The sequence below is a fragment of the Pelophylax lessonae genome (genome assembly GCF_965119305.1).
Source record: "Pelophylax lessonae genome assembly, chromosome: 4".
In the NCBI taxonomy this organism is placed as follows: domain Eukaryota; kingdom Metazoa; phylum Chordata; class Amphibia; order Anura; family Ranidae; genus Pelophylax; species Pelophylax lessonae.
In genome coordinates, this window is record NC_138771.1 from 384,859,579 (window position 1) to 384,881,406 (window position 21,828).

General features: G+C 40.6%; 1 protein-coding gene across 2 annotated transcripts in view; it reads right to left on the reverse strand.

The window, feature by feature from the left end:
* Positions 1-1,041: 1,041 nt before the first annotated feature.
* The window catches only part of SLC23A1 (solute carrier family 23 member 1), a 580,604-nt gene continuing 559,817 nt past the window's right edge, over positions 1,042-21,828 (reverse strand). For both annotated transcript variants that reach the window (XM_082255678.1, XM_082255677.1), the window contains 2 exons: positions 7,876-7,971; positions 1,042-1,358 (listed from right to left, as the gene is read on the reverse strand). In XM_082255678.1, coding sequence (XP_082111804.1) covers positions 1,096-1,358; positions 7,876-7,971 — 359 coding nt within the window. In that variant the 3' untranslated portion in view covers positions 1,042-1,095. The remainder of the gene's footprint in view (positions 1,359-7,875; positions 7,972-21,828) is intronic.

Below are 21,828 nucleotides of genomic sequence, written 5' to 3' on the forward strand. Positions count from 1 at the left end.
CACTGCGCTGTAGACCCAGTGGTCTAACAAAATCCAATGCCACCCGTGGGAGAAAGTTAGAAAAATCACCAGCTGACCAGATGATTATGACCATAACTGAAATGGTCAAACAGCGCTTGTAGGGTTAATGAGCACAGGTTGATTGTGTATTGTTTATTACTAATTCATGTCATTGAATATTACATTTTGTATGATTTTTTTTATTTTATTTTTTGAGAATGGGTTTTTTTTGGGAAACAGGCATACACACAGAAGTTGTATATTACTTGATATGGAGACAATCCATAAATAAAAATGGGGATTTGGTCCCACCATATGGCCATATCGTGCTCAAGTCCACCACTACGTCAAAGTACCCCATTGTCAGTGGGTCCTACACTATCCATAACAAAGGATGAATCCAGCCTCTCTAACCCTTGGAGACAACACTCCTTGCTGGGAGAGATGTGCAACTGCACTACAAGAGACTCCTCCTATATCTACTTGATAGTGGACACTGATAGAGTACCGGTGTGTGTGGGGGGTGGGGTGCTCAACCCCAGAAGTCTGGTCAGACCGAATACATAATAAACAAGCAAAAAGTTGGGGAGCAAACCCTGAACATGTATATCTAAAGCCGGTGCAGCTATGAACCAAGCGACATGTATATTAAAAAAGAATAGTGCACACATGCAAAAGAAATGACTATCAAATATGGAGACAATCCATAAATAAAAATGGGGATTTGGTCCCACCATATGGCCATAACCTTTTTTATGGATAGTGTAGGACCCACTGACAATGGGGTACTTTGACGTAGTGGTGGGCTTGAGCACGATATGGCCATATGGTGGGACCAAATCCCCATTTTTATTTATGGATTGTCTCCATATTTGATAGTCATTTCTTTTGCATGTGTGCGCTATTCTTTTTTAATATACATGTCGCTTGGTTCATAGCTGTATCGGCTTTAGATATACATGTTCAGGGTGTGCTCCCCCAACTTTTTGCTTGTTTATTACTTGATATACACTAACATTTAGAGTGCTGTACTAATTTTTTAATCACTTATAAATACATTCTTTAGTACATACTGTAAATGCTTTAACTAGCAGTTTACACTTTTGTGCACACTGAATTGTTTGTTTCATCCTGGCTTTTTATATTATTACAGATTATGGTTGTTGTAATGGCTGTTTTATTTGCTGCACTCCTAAATCCTTTAAAAACTGGACAGATAGGGATCCATCTGAAGCACTTAATTTGCTTTACACCTGCCATTCCACATGGAAAGTCATAGCTTTTAAGATCTACACATGTGTCACTAGTAGCATTGGTTCCTTCCTTCCACTGCACAAGTCCGCGTTCTTTTTGTGTACCTGCAAAAAAGAAATAGTTTAATTAATTTAATGTACCATGCCCCTATACCTACTTAATCTTACATTTTTATTAGTCTATTTAGGTCTGTTATTTAAGATGAAGCTTTGGTGCACTTATTTGCTAAAACAAAGAGAAGCACTTTTCTAGGAGAGCATGTTTTTTTTTAAAGTGGATGTAAACCCTCACATATATCCAGGGGAGTAAAAAGCCTCAAATGATACACAGAGATTAGACAAATCTTCCTACATAAGTTGTGTTTGTATGTCTGCGGTCTTCAGTTTTCTATATTCTTTAGAATGTGCACATTGTGTTAGAATTTTTTCTTCCTGTTTGAGCAGTGGGAGGGGAGTTTAGGCATACATTGTGTGTGAGCAGATTGGAGGAAAGGCACACACCCCCCTCAACATAGGCAGAGGAATGAAGAAACTTGCAGAGCTGTGCTGTGAATAGACAACCTCTCTGCTTATCTGTCTTTAAGTTCCTTCCCTTCTTTTATCCCCTGTGTTGGAGAGCTTGTCAGAAGTTATGCTGAAAACAGAGCAATGGAGCAGCAGAAATATATGGGACTTCGGGCATTGGAGAAAGATAGGTAAACACTACAGATAGATAGGTCTAGGTCAGATTTCATGAATGGGGTTTACATCCACTTTAAAGGTTCTCCCTCATGATATATTTTGGAGGCTGCTATTGCTAAACACTTCTTTTGATAATTCTAGTTCCTTGGTTGTCATGCTGTCATGCTGATGCTAGCATGCTAATGCTTTGTCCTTATGCCTTCTTAGACACTTTTCTAAAGCTCATTCACAGCATGCTTATTCTAGGTCTACTCAAAAGTTCTTAAAGGAGTTGTAAAGTCAGGTTTTTTACCTTTATTATATGCATTAAAATAAAAAACCTTCTGGGTGTAGCAGCCTCCCCAGCACCCCCTAATACCTACCTGAGCCCCATCTCTGTCTAGCGATGTCCATCAGTCCATCGGCCGTCCGGGACTCTCTCTCCTTATTGGTGGAGACACAGCCACAGCGCCATTGGCTCCCGTGGCTGTCAATCAAAGTCAGTTAGCCAATCAGGAGAGAAAGGGGGCAGGTCCGGTTCATGGCTCCGTGTCTAAATGGACACATGGAGCTTCAGCTCGGCTCAGGTGCCTCCACAGCAAGCTGCTTGCTGTGGGGGCACTCAACAGGAGGGAGGGACTAGGAGCAGCAATAAGGGACCAGAGAAGAGGAGGATCCAGGCTACTCTGTGCAAAACCAACTGGACAGAGGAGGTAAGTATATCAAGTTTGTTATTTTTTTTAAAAAAAAGAGACTTTACAATCACTTTAAGTCAGACAACAACAGACACCTACATTTGTAGATAAAAGTAAAGTAGGCCAGCAGGGGCAGTCTGCTTAATTGTCTCTTAATTGACTCTTGGTCACTTTAAGCTGCATGTGTAGACATAAAGTTCAGAATAAAAAAATGTCAAGGCTGTTGTGTATGATATAAACGTTTAGATGTGTTGCCAAACTACCAGTGTGTGCTTCTTTTTAAAATGTTCCCTCCAAATCATTAGACAGACATCTTTCTTGAGCTTTCCAAACAGTTGAGCAGTCATGGCATAGATATAAGATGTCAGTCTGACTTAAACAGAGGAAGATTTTAATGTCTGTGGTGACAGGCATATTTCTGCCAACCAATAGATCTTAGTAACAGTTTTAGAAAATCTGTTGTAATGTTCTTCAAAGAGACAATCTCAAATAATTCTGTTCAGCACGGGCCCAGACTGGCCATAGGGGAACACCCGGCATTTGCCCAGTGGGCAGGGGCCGTCAGGCCACATGCACAATGCCCACACCAAAATAGGCCTCTGCACAGGTAACATGGCAATCTGACCAGGACCGTGCGCATTACCAGAACAGGAGAGTGAGTGGAGCCCTACACCTGTATGGCAGGAGGACATGGGGACGAGGAGGAGGATGTTTATTTATTTACATGGAGCAGCATTTCAGCTTTAAAGAAAAGAAAAAGGAGGCACAAACCCCTAGTGCATTACCCGTGGTCACCATTTAAAAAATATTTTAATAAAATGCCAAATGCATACTCACAGACAAGAAGGGTGTTAAAATCGCATTACAAGAATCCATGTGACCATGGTAACAGGCAGAGGCGGGTCTCATACTGAGTCACTCACCCGGCCCACGGATGTGACGCAACACGGGTCTTGGAACGCAGAGCGAGTGGCGTGCGTTCCAGGACCCGGAAGTAAGAATCTATCCAAAGAGCGTCTACCCAAAAGAGTATTAGCCATTACTAAGTCAGCTCAGCTTTGGTATTCTATGGAGTGCTGACACATGAGGACCGGGAATCCGTGGCGGGGGGCACAGGGAGACTATGCCCCCAAGTTTGTGACATTTATAGCAGACACAGAGAGCCACAAGGGAGAACAAGGCTGGGTAAGCATACAATATACACTGGCCATTAACCTGCAACTTAGGAGGTAATGATCCCACCCAGTGCTTGTACACACAGTTACAGCCTTATGATATAGAACAGTGCTTTTCCCTGTTTTTGTGTTTTTGCTTTTGTTTTGGTGGGGTGTTTTTTATTTTTTTTACCGCAAGCTAGTGGCCATTTATGAGGTTTGTTGTCATTTTGAGGCGGGAGGAGGACAGAGGGCTGGTCTGTGCACTGGACGGTCCCGCCCACCACCTGTAGGAGGTGGGAAGAACCGGTTTAATTGAAATTAGTATATATTTGGATCTGCTGTTGATATGACCAGCTCTGATGAAGGGAGCTTGACTCCCGAAATGCGTGGTGGATTCTTGTAATGCGATTTTAACACTCTTCATGTCTGTGAGTATGCATTTGCCATTTTATTAAAATATTTTTTAAACGGTGACCACGGGTAATGCATTAGGTGTTTGCGCCTCCTTTTTCTTTTCTTTCATGCACCCATGTTGGTGTTCCCTGCCTGAGGAGAGCAGTACGCCGGTCTTTCCCTTCGGAGTGAGCGATTGGCTGAATTGTTTGTTTGGAGAATTTCAGCTTTGCACAATGGTAAGGGGGGGAGGGCACAGCATGGGTGTCTATGGATAGATGAATCAACACTGTCAACGGGAACTGGGCATTGTGATCTGTGATCAGCACATAGGTCTGTCTTCCAATGGCCAGGACATAGCAATACACTGCAAGGACTAAGACATCACTATGAATGGAAGCCTGGCATGGCCATGGTGTTGTCATCATCTGTCTAGGACACATATCATAATGCCTGCACCCCATATGATGCAAGACTGGGAGATCTATATCAATGGAAACCTTGCTATTGTGATCTGTGCTGAGGAACCAGGGTTGTCATTTGTCCAGGCCATAGCAATAGGATACAAGGACTAAGACATCACTATGAAGCATGAATGTATGCTGGACATTGCCATTTTGCTGTCTTCCCTGTTCCAGGCCACAGATCATAGCAGCAGCCTATATGATGCTGGGACAAGGATATCACGGAAGGCCTTCCCACTGTGATCTGTGCCGATGATCCAGGGCCTTCATCTTCTGTGGGGGTCGCAGATCATAACAGCATAGATTATATCACATATTCTGCATCAGGCACCTGGCTCTCCTGGGTCTCTATCTGCCTCAAGCCATGAGGGCCTCTAGGTAGTGACACTGACCAAGCAGGACTCTCTCAGAGCCCCCCCCCCCCAGGCCAGTCAGTGGTAGCTGCCTGTAAAAACCCAGCAAACTAAGACAGGAAACAGAATCTGTTAGGTGATGTGCGTAGCCAGATTCTGTTTTCTACTTCCATATCGGACCTAGTGCGTTCCTCCAGGGAGGGACTGTGAATTTAAAAAAATGGGCTGCTCAGTCTAAAATGCCTGGGCCTATTTTTTTCTTCCAGTCTGGGCCTGGTTTGGTAAAATAACTAGATGAATATGTTCATGTTGATAAACTTATCCCATTTATAAAAAAAAGAAAATAGCTTAGTCATGTACATTTTTACAGCCACGGAACAAACTAAAATAATTCACCCAGAATTTAAAAGATGTAAAATATAGCATACATGACACCATGATCAACCAAATGGTAAAAGCAATACCAAATGATATTTATAGCATAAGATCCTCAATGATTACATGTTCGGGTCCTTGCTAAAGAAGGCATGCGCTTTCTGTCCATATAAACAGACAGAACCAATATGCTAATTACCTATTCCCACTTCTTCAGCTCTTCTTCCATCCATAATCCTCTCTTCTGTTTTTTTTTTCTTTTCTATCTTTTAACGTCTTCTTTTCTTTACCACCTTTTTTTGTCTGTCCTTCTGTATGTGATCAAATTAAAATGGGACCTTACTATTTCTAGCCGTGTGTTATTATATTGTTCTTTGCCTCTCTTTCAAAGGAATAATCTTTTAAGTGTATGAGTGCAGTCAAATGTCCAAGTTTCCTTTGTGTTAATAATAGATTGTGTTGTGTTAGCAGCTGCTTATCATTACTTATGTGACGGAACTGACCCACACCATGCTTGAGTGCTCCTGATAGTATACCGCTACCTCCAGTCTTGAACATAGATACCAGATATTATAGCTGCATAACATATAAGACTAGTTGACAACTAAGCAATTAATGAGGTGTCAAATGAATAGTTCTAAATACAAAAGTACCTACATCCTGAAGTTAATTGTATCGAAAAAAAGAAAGGGGAGGAGGCATAAGGACTTTCTGGGTACAGTAAAGCTGAACATAAATTTTGTTAAAAAATTATATACGTTTATTTAGTCACAACATGTTAAAAATATAGTGAAAACACAGACAAAGTGTCTAAAAACAGCAGATATAAATGGAAGAATACTCTCATAATACCACAAAGGACACAGTGCCTAATGTGTAGATTTCTTGCTCAACATGTTTGGCGGTAACTTGTCCGCTTCTTCAGGGGTCTTATGTTAACAGAGAGTTCCTATACATCTATACAGAGAACTTGCATTCAAATCTATCAAAGAAATAGATAAATTAGAAAAATAATATCAAAACAATATATCAGAAAAACCACTGACCAAAGAAAAGTCAGAGGTATAACATAACATAACTTGACATCATTGATACATACAAAGCTTGATGGTGACATTTAACCCCACGAGAGAAGGCCCCGATTGGCCTAGATGGTCCGAAGGAAAGAAGGAGAGGCAACAACCAAAAGAACTGAGCGGATACCAAAAAATGCCTCCCAGGCAGACATGGGAGTCTGGGAGGCATTTTTTGGTATCCGCTCAGTTCTTTTGGTTGTTGCCTCTCCTTCTTTCCTTCGGACCATCTAGGCCAATCGGGGCCTTCTCTCGCGGGGTTAAATGTCACCATCAAGCTTTGTATTTATCAATGATGTTAAGTTATGTTATACCTCTGACTCTTTTTTGGTCAGTGGTTTTTCTGATATATTGTTTTGATATTATTTTTCTAATTTATCTATTTCTTTGATAGATTTGAATGCAAGTTCTCTGTATAGATGTATAGGAACTCTCTGTTAACATAAGACCCCTGAAGAAGTGGACAAGTTACCGTGAAACATGTTGGGCAAGAAATGTACACATTAGGCACTGTGTCCTTTGTGGTATTATGAGAGTATTCTTCCATTTATATCTGCTGTTTTTAGACACTTTGTCTGTGTTTTCACTATATTTTTAACATGTTGTGACTAAATAAACTTATATAATTTTTTAACAAAATGTACGTTCAGCTTTACTGTACCCAGAAAGTCCTTATGCCTCCTCCCCTTTCTTTTTTTCGATAGTTGACAACTAAACTTGTATGAGATCTGGAACTCTTTATTGAACAAACTTACACAGAATATATTACCCCACCAGGTCAGGTGCCTGATTACATTATCATAAGCAATTGTATACAGAAATATAATTAACATAACTAAGGAACAACCAATGCAAACAGTATACTACTTCCCCTCTAGCAACTACAAGCTGACAATGATTTAATTAACTTAAGCTAATTAACTAGTCACTTAAACCAGCCTAGGTGGAGGGCACACAATACTAGCTGACAGACAAACAATAGGTGACACAATTAACCATGGAATCCAAATCTAAGAAATGCTTTGATTATTCAGGAGTCACAGACTTCATGGCAATGGTCTACAACAGGCTATAAGTCTCACAGTGTAAAGTGGGATTAAATCTTCATATAGGTCTTGAGGGGTATTGTTGTTAAATATTACTGTCCCATTTGAAGTAATCCAAACCATATTCTCAGTGTCCATTAAGTAGCTGTCCTTTATTTTCTCAGGTACCCTGTGTCCCTAATAAGCATAAGATGGCTTACACATACAAGGAACCTGGGGAGATGAGACAGGGGTTTCCCAACCTCTCTAAGGTAAGCTGGGTTCCATGGGCCCCCCACCCAAACTGACTCCCGTCACATGCATATTTATGTAATGCTACTAGTTTATATAGTTCTCTTTTTTAAAGCTTCCAAGGTTGCATCTGAAAGTGCTTAAGTCCATTTTTTTATGCATGCTGCTACTGTACCTGGAATAGTATTGTCTAGGAAAAATGCTATACAGCCTCCCACAAACATTTCCGTTGTTAAAAGCACAGTCAAAATCTGATCCAGTTCTGGCAAACCTGTGAAATAAATACAGTAGAAAATATGAAAAAGCAGCACATGTACGCATTTTACCTCTGTTTAAACTAAAGCCTTATTGCAGCATAAGTCAATGGCTGTAGGTGAAGCTAACATTCCTGTTAGTTAACCAAATGTATTTATTGACCTGTTTATTGTTATGCGTATTGTATTTATTCTACTTTGCTATAAAATGCTTACTGGAACATTTTTTGTGCAAGATACGGCTAAATCCAGATATAACAGGGATTAAAGTGGGACAAATTCAACATAAAGTATCAGCATTTGCAGATGGTATGTTGTTTTCTCTTACAAATCCGGTTATTTGGGTATCTATATACTGCCAACTTTCCCAACTTTTTAGGTACAACTTTCCCTCACTCCTGAAATCTGTACGGACTCTATTACAAAATTGAAGTAGTGCTTTCCACTCTTGGCTGGGTAGATGTAATATTATCAAAATGTGTATTCTTCCAAAATTCTTATATTTATTTCAAACATTGCCAATATTTGTTTCATTCCGCTACTTTAAACAAACCTATACTACATTGATGAAATTTATTTGGGCTGTTAAGAGAGTCCTTGCACTGCGGAAAGAGAAGGGAGGTTTGTCAGTACCGGATTTTCGGAAGTATTATCAGGCTACTTAGTTGGGAAGATTTAAGTGCCAGTTCACACTTGTGCGATGCGGGAACGCTGCGAATATGCGTGTTCCCTCATCGCATCCGCACCTCTGGCAGTTCACACTGCCATATGCGATACGCAGGGGGTGTCAATTAAATGTTAACGACACCCCCAATTTGATCGCATATCGCAGTGCGATCTGACAGTAAGCACAGAATTGGATCGCACAAGTGTGAACCACTGTGCGATCCGATTCTACTGCGGCTCAAAAAAAAGCCTCCTGTGAGTGTTTGTTGTGGATGCAGTGCGAATTCAGCCATACAAAGTGTATGGCTGAACTCGCATCCGCACATGAGATCGCACATGAGATCGCATGTAATGAAGGAGCAGTGCGCTCTGAATTACATGCGATCTCGCAAGCCGCAATAATGTGAACCGGCACTAAAGACTGGTGCCGACATACGAAAGTGAAACTTTGGCCCAACATAGAACAAGCACAATTTGAGATACCTCTTAGAAGAGCTCCATGGTGTTTCTGGTTCTTACCAGAATATGTGCGCCTACATCCCCTTATTGGACAAACAATTAGGATATGTTCAAAAATCTTTGAAAAATTCAAATTAATACAGAAGTGCTCTGCTCTATTTCGAGTGTTGGGAAATCCTCAGTTCACTCCGGGATACCAAGATAAGATATTTTAAACCCTGATAGAAACAGGATGTTTCCAAGTGAATCATTTCTGGACACCATCAGGATGGCCTTTAACCACTTGCCTACAGTGCACTTTCACCCCCTTCCTGCCCAGGCCGATTTTCAGCTTTAAGCGCTCTCACACTTTGACTGAGAATTACTCAGTCATGCAACACTGTACCCATACAAAAATTGTGTCCTTTTTTTTCACACAAATAGAGCTTTCTTTTGATGGTATTTGATCAATACTGGGTTTTTTATTTTTTGTGCTATAAATAAAAAAAGACTGAAAATATCGTGAAAAAACGCATTTTTCTTTGTTTCTGTCATAAAATTTTGCAAATTAGTCATTTTTCTTCACAAATTTTGGCCAAAATTTATACTGCTACTTATCTTTGGTAAAAATAACCCAAGTAAGGGCTCTTTCACACGGGCGTTCCGTATGTCCGTTTTTCATCCCATCCGTTTGCGGATGAAAAACGGACATAATGTATCTCTATGTAAATACGGATGTCATCGGATGATCATCCTCTGACATCCGTTTTTTGTCAGTTCAGTTCAGTTCAGTTTTTTTGAACGGAGGAGAACCCATTTTTTTCTTCCTTTCAAAAAACGGAACTGAAGCAAAAACGGATGTCAGTGGTGTCATCCGCAGACATCCGTATTTACATAGACATGCATTATGTCAGTTTTTCATCTGCAAACGGATGGGATGAAAAACGGACATACGGACCGGATGACACAAGTGTCATCCGTGTCCGTTACAAAAAAAAAAAAAGGACCTGATCGGGCAAAAAAAAAGGAACGCCCGTGTGAAAGAGCCCTTAGTGTATATTATTTGGTCTTTGTGAAAGTTATAGAGTCCACAAGCTATGGTGCGAATCATTGAAAATTGATCACACTTGATCACACCTGATGTACTGAAGGACTATCTCATTTCTTGAGACACTAAAAAGTCAGGAAAGTACAAATACCCCCCAAATGACCCCTTTTTGGAAAGTAGACATTCCAAGGTATTTAATAAGGGGCATGGTGAGTTTTTTGAAGTTGTAATTTTTTTTACAAATTGCCGTATTAACAGGTTATTTCTCTCACACAGCACATGTATACTTGCAACTACACCCCAAAACACATTCTACTACTCCTCCTGAGTATGGCGATACCACATGTGTGAGACTTTTTCACAGCCTGGCCACATACAGAGGCCTAACATCCAAGTAGCAGCGTCCGGCATTCTAGGAGCACAAATTACACATATAATTTCCTGACAACCTATCGCACTTTTGAAGGCCCTGGAGCAATTAGGACAATGGAAACCCCCATAAAATGACCCCATTTTGGAAAGCAAACAGCCCAATGTATAATTTTTGAGGCATAATGAGTCTTTTGAATATGTCATTTTTTTCCACAAGTTTTTGGAAAATGTGGAAAGAAAATGAAAACACATTTTTTTTACACAAAGCTGTCCATTTATGCAATATTTCTAACACATAGCATGTACATAGCAAAAATTGCACCCCAAAATACATTCTGCTATTCCTCCTGAGTATGGCGATACCACATGTGTAACACTTTTTCCCAGCCTGGCCACATACATAGGCCTAACATCCAAGTAGCGCTTTACACAAAGTTGTCCATTTATCCACTTTAAGACTGGGCCTATTTTTGACACTTGGTGTTTACAAAAATCATTTTTTTTGCTAGAAAACTACTTGGAACCCCCAAACATTATATATTTTTTTTTTAGCAGAGACCCTAGAGAATAAAATGGAGATCGTTGCAATATTTATTATCACACCATATTTGCGCAGCAGTCTTCCAAATGCGATTTTTTTGAAAAAAATTCACTTTTTTGAACTAAAAAATAAGAAAACAGTAAATTTAGCCCAATTTTTTTCCATAATGTGAAAGATAATGTTACGCTGAGTAATTAGATACCCAACATGTCATGCTTCAAAATTGCGCATGCTCACAGAATGGCGCCAAACATTGGTACTTAAAAATCCCCATAGGCAACATTTTAAACATTTCTGCAGGTTACTAGCTTAGAGTTACAAATGAGGTCTAGAGCTCAAATTATTGCTCTCGCTCTAACGATCGCGGCGATACCTCACATGTATGGTTTGAACACCGTTTACATATGTGGGCGGGACTTGCGTATGAGTTTGCTTCTGCGCGCGAGCTAACGGGGACAGGGCGCTTTAATTTTTTTTTTTCCTATTTATTTTATTTATTATTTTTTATTTTTACACAGTTTAAAAAAAAAATGTTTTGATCATTTTTATTCCTATTACAAGGAATGTAAACATCCCTTGTAATAGAAATAGGCATGACAGGCCCTCTTTATTGTGAGATCTGGGGTCAAAAAGACCTCACACCTCACAACTACACTAAAAAAGAAAAAAAAAAAAATTGTTGAAAGAGGAAAAAAAAAAAAGAAAAAAAAAAGCGGCCCTTCAAACCGGTTGCTAGGCAACGTCTTTTGACGTAGCTCCGGTCCTCCAAGACATATATTTTATGTCTCTGAGGATCCGGGACCGGACAGTTTTCCCCACTGCCGGCGGGTCCGGTAAGCTGGGAAAACGTCTGGGACGTGGCAGGAGGGGGGGGGGGCACCTCTTCCCCTGCACCGTAAGGGTAATTCCGCGGCGAATCCGCTACTGGGACCACCCTTATCTGAAAGCCGACCGCCCGCCGTTTCAAAAAATACTGGGGTTATGGGGGCTATCTGCTGCCATAACCCCAGTATTTAGCTTTTAATGGCCGACGCATATAGTCGTTAGGCAGTCAGTAAGTGATTGCATGTATATGGCAAACAGGTGACGATGACTGATGGGGTGACAGGTGAAGATGAATGATGGGGTGACAGGTGATGATGATTGATGAGGTGACAGGTGATGATGATTGATGAGGTGACAGGTGACGATGATTGATGAGGTGACAAGTGACGATGATTGATGGGGTGACAGATGACAATCACTGACGGGGTGACATGTGACGATGATTGATGGGGTGACAAGTGACGATCACTGATGGGGTGTCAAGTGACGATGATTGATAGGGTGACAGATGACGATGACTGATGGGGTGACAGGTGACGATGACTGATGGGGTGACAGGTGACGGTGATTGATGAGGTGACAGGTGACGGGCGATGGTCACTGATGGGTGACAGGTGACGGGCAATGGTGCACGGCGGTACTGATGGCAGTCTCTGGTGACCAGTGAACTTTAGGCTATGTCCACATGTGAGCGATTCTGCCCACGATCCAGAAATGATTGCAAATTGCAGGGCGCCTGTGCGTTGCCCGTGATTTGCAATAGCACCCCAAACGCTGTGCGATGTTGCTGCGATTTCCGCCTGCCGAATCGCGGTAACATCGCGCAAACAATGCATGACGCCCCAAAGAAACTCTTGTACCTTTTTTGGGCGTCATGCGTTGTTTGCGCGATGTTACCGCGATTCGGCAGTCGGAAATGGTGGCAACATCGCACAGCGTTTGGGGTGCTATTGCAAATCAGGGGCAACGCACAGGCGTCCCGCGATTTGCAATGATTTCCGGATCGCGGGCAGAATCGCTGTGATTCTGCCCGCGATCGCTGCGCTCACATGTGAACGTTATGGGTGTCAATTTCTGGGCACTGATGAGGTGACTGTTGGGTGACAGGTGACATTGGGGGGGGCTGAGGACTGTGTGGGGACATTTATTTTTGTGCTTTTACTTTGTGACATGTGTACAGAGCAGTAACTCACTATTTCTAGCTCTGCTCTCCTCACACTGGAAACTGTATGAGGGGAGCAGAGCTAGTAACAGTGAGTTACTGCTCTTTGTTTACATTTTGTGAGCGGCTGTGAATGGATTCACAGCCGATCACATAGTAAACAGTCAGTGACTGTTTACTACTGCCGGTGACAGCTGTGTTCCTACGGAACACAGTGCCACCGACATGACCGCGCTGCGCGCTCCCGATCGCGCATGTGCGGTCATCTTGTGGGCGCCTTCATTGTGATCGGCTGTGTCATTGGAACACAGCCGATCACGTGGGAAACAGCCACGCCCATTGGCTGTTTCCCCCCTGCCGGTTACGGGGGGTGTCCCTGGGACACCCCGACACCGGCAGTGCACTGCTTAAAGTGCCGCCGTCATATGACGGCGGCCCAGGATAATGGTCGCTCCGCTCCGCCGTCATATGACGGCGGGCGGGCGGCAAGCGGTTAATAAAAGACCCGATGAAACCTATGGGCAGTTTTCGATTGGATGGCTGGAGGGCATTGCAGCTGCGACATTTTTTTAAATCTCTACCAATGCCTGAGGACTGATATTCTGACACATACAATATCCAGGCTTTTATTACCGAGTGGGAGAAGGAACCTTATTGCACCTTCTCCACAGAAGGAAAATGCTGAATAATCCAGTCGACATACTCAACATCTGTCTGTACAAAGATACAAGAGGTTAACTATAAAATTTTAACAAGATGGTATCAAACGCCAGTGAAAACGGATAAAATCGCACAAACACTGACAGATGTTGGAGATGTGGAACAGGAAGAGGATCACTTTTACATACTTTCTGGTCGTGCCCTAAATTAAAACAATTTTGGGAACGGATTAGTGAAATAGTCCAAAATTTAAAGAATCACTAACTTGTGTCAGACCCGGCATTTTTCCTTTTACACGTATCTAGTATACCAAAAGGCCAATATCAAAATTCGATAATCCCCCAGTTACTGAACGCAGCTAAAATGTGTATCCCACTTAAATGGAAAAAAAACATCAGCACCTGATGATAGAATGTGGTTTAGAAAAGTAGAAGAGATTAATAAATTGGAAAACGTAGTATTTAATGCTAATCATAAATTTGACAAATATACTTTGAAATGAGGCCGATGGAATAGTTTTGCCAACTCGGAAGAATGTAAACTGTTAAGCAATGACTAAGGAGTTGGAAAGATAGGAGATATGGAAGATGGACACAGGAACTTGATGCACATGGAGAGGCTTTTTTTTTACCCCCCCCTTTTTTCTAATCAAAAATAAAGAAAATATATTTTTGAGAGTATTTTGATATAAGCAATCATTCTTTTGTGATAGAGGGGTAAATGTGTTAGTGTTGACTTTGTAAATTAAAATGTTATATTACACTGCTTTATGGATGACAAATGTTACAATGATTGTTAACTGCATGATGACAATAAAGAATTAAGATTTTTTTTTAAAAACGGCAGGCAGCCGCTCCTGGGCAAACCGACGTAGTACTACGTCGCTCGCTCAGGAGACTCTAGGGGGCGAGCGGACCCCTGACGACGTCATTGTTGATGAAACGCCGAGTCGGGCGGGCTACGGAGCATGTGACGTCATTGTGCCGGAGGCCGCAGCGGCCATCTTCTTGGAAGGAAATAACCCGCACTGTTTATACGCTGAAGCCATTGTGATAGAATGTGAGTGTATTTTATGATTTAATAAAGCACTACTTTAATTTAACTTACTGCACTATGAGCCTTTTCACTATTTTTGGGGCCATATGAAGATCTTGAGGCTCTGTGACTCATCTATCATTCATGTTCCTGAGAACCTCTGGAGATCTGTGGTTATGTTTGGATGAACCAGCGTGGGGATTATTTATCTGGTGCAGTCTTATCAGCCTGACGGTAAGGGTCAGTGTGTTTGGTGACATCTGGTGGTGGTCACTTTTTTAACCCAGCAATACCATCTTGAAATCACGGACATTTACTGATTTAAACCGAATAGGACTACACACAGATTTTTTGGAACTTTTATACGCTTGTTCTCTAGCGCTGCACCTATTACTTTATATATTGTGTATGTTTATATCCTGACATATGTGCAGCTGCTGTTGTCTTTGTTTTTTATATATATTTTTTATTCACTTTTATTGAATTGATTGTTCCAAGCGCAGCTCTTTCTTGTTTTATAGTGCATATTTTTAGCACTGATTAGTGTAGTAATGTCACTGGTACCCCCAAAAGTTTCAAAAATGTCAGTTAAGGGTCTGATATGTCCACCTCAATGCTGCAGTCCCGCAAAAAATTGCAGATTGCCGCTATTACTAGTAAAAAAAAAAAAAAAACAGTAAAAATGACATAAATCTTTCCCATAGTTAGTAAACGCAATAACTTTTGTGCAAACCAATCAAAATACGCTTATTGCGATTTTTTTTACCAAAAATATGTAGCAGAAAACAAATTGGCCTAAAATGTTTTGATTTTTAATTTTTTTTTTGAGAATTTCATATAAAAGAATGTGAAAAATATGGTTATTTTTTCAAAATTGTCGCTATTTTTGTTTATAGCGCAAAAAATAAAAATCGCACAGGTGATCAAATACCACCAAAAGAAAGCTCTATTTGTGGAAAAAAAAAGGCGTCAATTTCATTTGGGTACAGTGTGGCACGTCCGCGCCATTGTCCGTTAAAGTCACGCAGTGCCGAATCGCAAAATAGGGCCTGGTCATTGAGCAGCCATCCTCCAGTCTTAAAGTGGTTAAGTTACACAGGTGTGAGCTGCCTTCAGTCTACAACTAGGTGTGTCAGTGGTGACTGAGCAGTTTAAGGAGTCATGACAGAATATAGAGTACTCATTATACCAAGTGGATCCTGTGGGGGTAGCGCTACCCTTGTTTCCCCCAAGGTACTCTTTAACCATGTTTATACAACTATATGACTTGTTTATATAATTACCCATCTCAGCTCTGGAAGATTTTACCCCCTTCATGACTAGGCCATTTTTTTGCTATTTGGCATTGCGCTATTTTTTAGGATTATTGGGGAGATTATAAAAAAAAAGGGAATTATTTAAAGGCCATACATATTCAGTTTTATACATAGAAATTTTGAGCAGCTTGGCATCCATTTTGTTTTGGGGGTGATTGAAAGTTCATGTTCTTTTAAGCGAGATGTGTTTTACAGAAAGTCTTGAAGTTTCAACACAAGATTTTTGTTTTTCTTTAAGCCATAAATAATTTGTTTCCTGACAATTCACCAGATAGTGTCCAGCCAGTATGATGCCAGATACTACTGAAAGTGATATTTGAAGCCTTATCTGTGTTTAACAATGAACAATAGTTCCTTATAGTTCGTTTTAGGATTCATCTAAAATATGTGTTAGGAATTATTATATTTTATAGTGATGTTTTAGTAACAATATTATTACTATGTCATTATATACGTGTGATATATATATTTATATATATTTCTAGGAATGTTTTGTATACTAGGTTTTGTTTTATATAATTGCTAAGTACTAAGAGTATTTAGGTTGCATTACCCACTCACAGAGAATGTGTTTATGTAAGGTTCTTTAAGTTTTTATGGTCACCATAAATACTACACTCTCGCCACCGAGTCTTGACATCTGACATATCTATGAAATTTATAAAATAATTTAAACCCGCGCTCCCTAAAAGATATATAAAAAAGAAAAAATGAATGTGATGCAGCTGCTGTTACACTAAGTGAAACTTAGACAATATGTATGAACCCAATTTTAAAACAGCGCTACCATAAAAACAAATAATAAATAAAGTGTCTTAAACACTAAAATGAGAAGTGTGCACAATGTGAAAACATCATTAAACCACATAAATAATTAAAAAAGAGGTGAGTGGGGTACCTGGAGGGGTCACAGTCACCTGGAGCACCTTTAATATTTTCTCTGCACTGGAGCACCTTGCACTTTATTGATCAATTTCATATATTGGACTTTTACCACCTAACTTTTTTAATTATTTATGTGGTTTAATGATGTTTTCACATTGTGCACACATCTCGTTTTAGTGTTTAAGACACTTTATTTATTATTTGTTTTTATGGTAGTGCTGTTTTAAAATTGGGTTCATACATATCTATGAAATTTAGCTTTTTCAACCAGACTTAGGTCAAAGGGTTAGCTTTGGGAAAATAGTGGAATTAAATTCAATGTCCCAAATTTAATCGTAATACAACACTGCCCTCTGGTGATTGCTTAATTTTGGGGTCCAAGTCATTAAAACTTAGGAAATAAGCCCTTTAGTGATGTCAGGGTCATATGGAAATTAGATCCCTGCCCACACTTTAGGTGGCATAAAGTTTTAGGCAGTTAGAGAGGAGGGGGAGTATTGAAGAGATTGTTAGAGGATGAAGAGGTTTTGAAGGGAGCTCTGAAATACTGATGGGTAACATTTGATCCTGAAGCCAGGACATCGCAACATCCCAATACAACAGGAACTCTGTTTTTGGTAAAGCATACAATCTAATTTGCCTTATCCATATACTCCTAACTGATCCATTTTCAATCCTAAACTGTTAGCATCAAGATTTTAATTTATATCATTCTAACTGCAGTATGATTGGTTTAATTTTTCTTATCTTGGAATTTTAAGCTAATTTTGGCTTTAGTAAATGGTTCAGTTATGATGTATTCTTTATAGTAGATTAAGTAAACAGAAGTTTACTTTACCAAAGCTGCTATTTGGATGTTTAACAAGTCTCAAAGTCTTCCTCTTCCCAAGGGCGGGGTGCATAAGTGTCATTCTTATGCAGACTGCCAAACTCAAGGGGTGGTCTACATCGCTTTCTGTCGGTGTGGAGCATTCTATATAGGGAAGACGAAACGGAAACTGGCTAAACGGATACAGGACCACCTCTACTATTTAGAGGTGGGTCTCATCTACACGCCAATATGTAAACATGTTGGCGTGTACCAGGATTTTGATCCCAACTTTGTGACCTTCTCTGTTTTGGAGGTCATCCCCATAAATCCACGTGGGGGTGACTTCGACAACAGAGTCCTTCGTAAGGAAGCGAAGTGGATCTACAACCTACAAGCCACCCAGTGGCCAGGACTGAACACCGCTGTCTCCTATAAACCCTTTTTATAAGATGTTAAGAACTGCCCTGATTTAATTCTGTGTTAGATCCTTTGTGTAGTATCACATCAATAAGGCATTGGGACCTTAAATATCCCAGGTTTTGCATTATACTGTCAGGGTTATTTGGGGAAGTTAATTTCACAAATAGAAATGAAATGTCATATTTTGATCTGTATAGAATTAGCAATGACATCCATTTTTGTCAGGTTACTAAATGGTTAAAATTTCCTTTAACAAAAAGTGCCTATGCAGGAAAAGTGGCTATTCAACAGGTTTATCCCAGACAGGCTGTATAAATAAATAGTCTGTTGACTTTCTTTAAGATAAGGTCTAAGACACTATTCCAAGGTAATCTTATCTCTGTTTGGAATCATAAAACAAGTCAGTATTTTTCTATGCTTAGACCTATGTAAAACTAAAAATTTACAAATATGTCATAATCTTATATGTAACATAATATTAACACTGAAATATGAAATGTATATATAACTAGCATACATAAATATGTAGGAAAGCGTTATATATTATAATTGTTTCATATTTTGCTAAAAAGCTAACTTCTAACTTTACTGACTTTGATGACTCATTTCTGTATGTCAAAACAGGCTTCAGTAAACATTTGTAAATTGTAAGTCGTAGAAAGCATCATAAACTTTTCTGGCCTTGCCAGGTGTTTAATTTAGAAAGTCTGGGTTGTAAGCTATTGGTAAATATAAGGGTTCGAAGTTTATTTGTAGGTAAATATTGCTGTATACTGAACCTAAGTGCAATGCAATACTGACAATTTTGCTGACTACTACGATAATTGAAGTCTTGGGTTGAAAAGTAAAATCCAATATATCTAAATAAGATATATTAAATATTAGAATAGTGTTACCAAGATTAATTCTTTATTCAGATGCCTGGTGGATATGAAATGGACATTTAGTAGATGAAAGCATGGTTACATTTTTGTTGTGTTATAATAGTCTTAAATGGAGAAATCTTTATTTAATTTTAATATACTGGTTAACCAAGAGGTGTCACCCTATGACATCACCAGTTAATGAATAAGATGTTCCGACCAATGATGATCATGTTACCGCCTCTGGGTTTAACTTATGGTAATTTTAATAGTCCTTTGTTCTATACCATATAAAAGCCCAGATGAAAGAGACACATGAGACATCACATATTGCCCAATATACATTACACTTACAACATACACACTACTAACAGCTATGCACAGACTCATCTACACAGACTTCCTTTCAATCTGCCATGTATCTGAACCTTTGAGGGACGCCAAACGAAGCTCCGCCCTAATTGGCCACCATCTTGGAAAAGCAGCCATCTTAAGGAACCTGGTAACTACTATTCTAAGCTAGCGGCCATTTTAATATGGTAAATATGCCTTGCTAATTATATTATTATTCAATATTGTTTATGTACTTCCTTAAATGTTTTACCTTGCATATTTAAATGGTAACGAGAGTACAATCCCAGCCGTATAAACCATATGTAGATTTTTCTCTAAAGAGATGATTTTGCTTTTTATACTATTTTTATTAACCGCTTGCCGACTGCTCACAGTATATTTACTGCGGCAGTCAGCCCCTCACAGGCAGAGTGACGTAGGTCTACGTCGCTCGCCTGTGAGGCTCTGGGGAGCGAGCGCGCGCCTGCGGAGGCGCGCTCCCGCTCCCACGCGGTCACGGACCCCCCCGCGCGTGTGACCAGCGGACCCGATGTCCGCCGGTCCCTCGGCAATCGGCGGGGGAGAGGGAGAATGTCAGGCAGCTTGTGTAAACAAGCCACCTGTCATTCTCCTCGCTGTAAAGACACTGATCACACGGATCTAGTATGTAGATCCGTTGATCAGTGTCCTTACAGCTCAAGCCACAGCCAATCACAGTAGAAAGCACGCCCCTAGGGATACACACAGCCCCTCCCTCCCAAATAAAGTTAACCCCTTCACTACCAGTGTATTTTTACAGTAACAGTGCATATGTATAGCACTGATTACTGTAGAAATGTCACTGGTAACCCCAAAAGTGTCAAAAATGTCAGTCAAGGGTCCAATCTGTCCGCCGCAATGTCGCAGTACCGCAAAAAAATCGCAGATCGCCGCCATTACACGTTAAAAAAAAAACAACAAAAATGACAAAAATCTTTCCCTTTGTTAGTAAACGCGATAACTTTTGCGCAAACCAATCAAAATACGCTTTTTGCGATTTTATTTACCAAACATAGGTAGCATAAAACAAATTGGCCGAAAATGTTAAAAAATTTTGATTTTTACATTTTTTTTGGGGAATTTCATATAAAAAAATGTGAAAAATATTGTTATTTTTGCAAAATGTACGCTCTTTTTTTGTTTATAGCGCGTGATCAAAAAATCGCATCGGGTCCGCTGGTCACACGCGCGGGGGGGTCCATGACCACGCGGGAGCGCGCCTCCGGCGGCGCGCGCTCGCTCCCTAGACCCTCACAGGCAAGCGATGTAGACCTACGTTAGTTTGCCTGTGAGGGGCTGACCGCCGACGTAGATAGTCGTGCGGCGGTCGGCAAGTGGTTAAATGTGGTTTTTACTACATCTGGGGAAATGGTAATCTTGCCTTCGTTTCACTTTAACTTTGTTTCAGTTTCACTTTCATTATTGAGCTACCAATCACATTGCATTTATTGTTTGAAGTTTGTATTTTTGTGAAGTTATATTTTTTGGTGTTGTAACGGATCTTTGTACCCCAGCTGGGCACATCCGCCGAAACTGTGTCTCCTGTCCTCCAAACGCACCCACAGCCTGCGGAGAAGCCATACCCAGCCCGTAACCCCTCAATCACGAGACTATCCACGCAGGTGTTGAGGGTTAACCATGCAGAGCTTAAACTGTTTATTACATTCCAAGACAACAGTTACACACAGCTAAGGGGCACTCCCCTTAGCCCTGCAGGGGGGGGGGGATGAGACAAGGACCAACCAACAACCAATGAGAACTGAACATTTGTACATTTGAAACTGCAAGTCTTAATACACACCCCCTGCGGAGAGATGTCTCCAGCCCAGCTCAGGCTATTGTCTGTATCATGAATCCACACACTTAGACACAGGAACAGGAGGAGGGGGGGGGGGGATGGGCTGTAACATTACATTACATTACATTAACTCAATGGCATGAGTCCTGCCATCTTCCTTTGTTCAGAGGATGAATAAAGAGGAAATAAAATGCAATAAAAGTGCAATGTCCCAAACTCATAGGAAAATGACACAAAGGGGTTTACAATCCAGGGACAGGGTGATCCGTCACAGTGCTCCCCCCTTGTGGAACACTCCGGCAGACCCGGCTTGACCCTTTTCAGGTCAACTTGGGGATGTCCGGATTTAGGTTAGGGGCTGAGTTCCATTTGCCGGGACAACCCATCAGCGTTGCCATTTTGCTTCCCAGGCCAGTAGTGGATGGTAAAGTCAAAAGGCTGCAGTGCCAAACTCCAGTAGCTTCTGGCCCATAGTCTGTCGGTAGGAGGCTTGCGCACACTCCCCTCCAAAACACACAGTGACAGTGGGTTCTGTCACAGGTGTCATCTCAAGTTTGATCATTTATCGTGATTACATGTCTTGTGAATAAAACTTTTATATATTCCATACTGTAGACTGTTTTCACTAAGATTTGTATATGCTTTTAAAAAGAAATTATTCA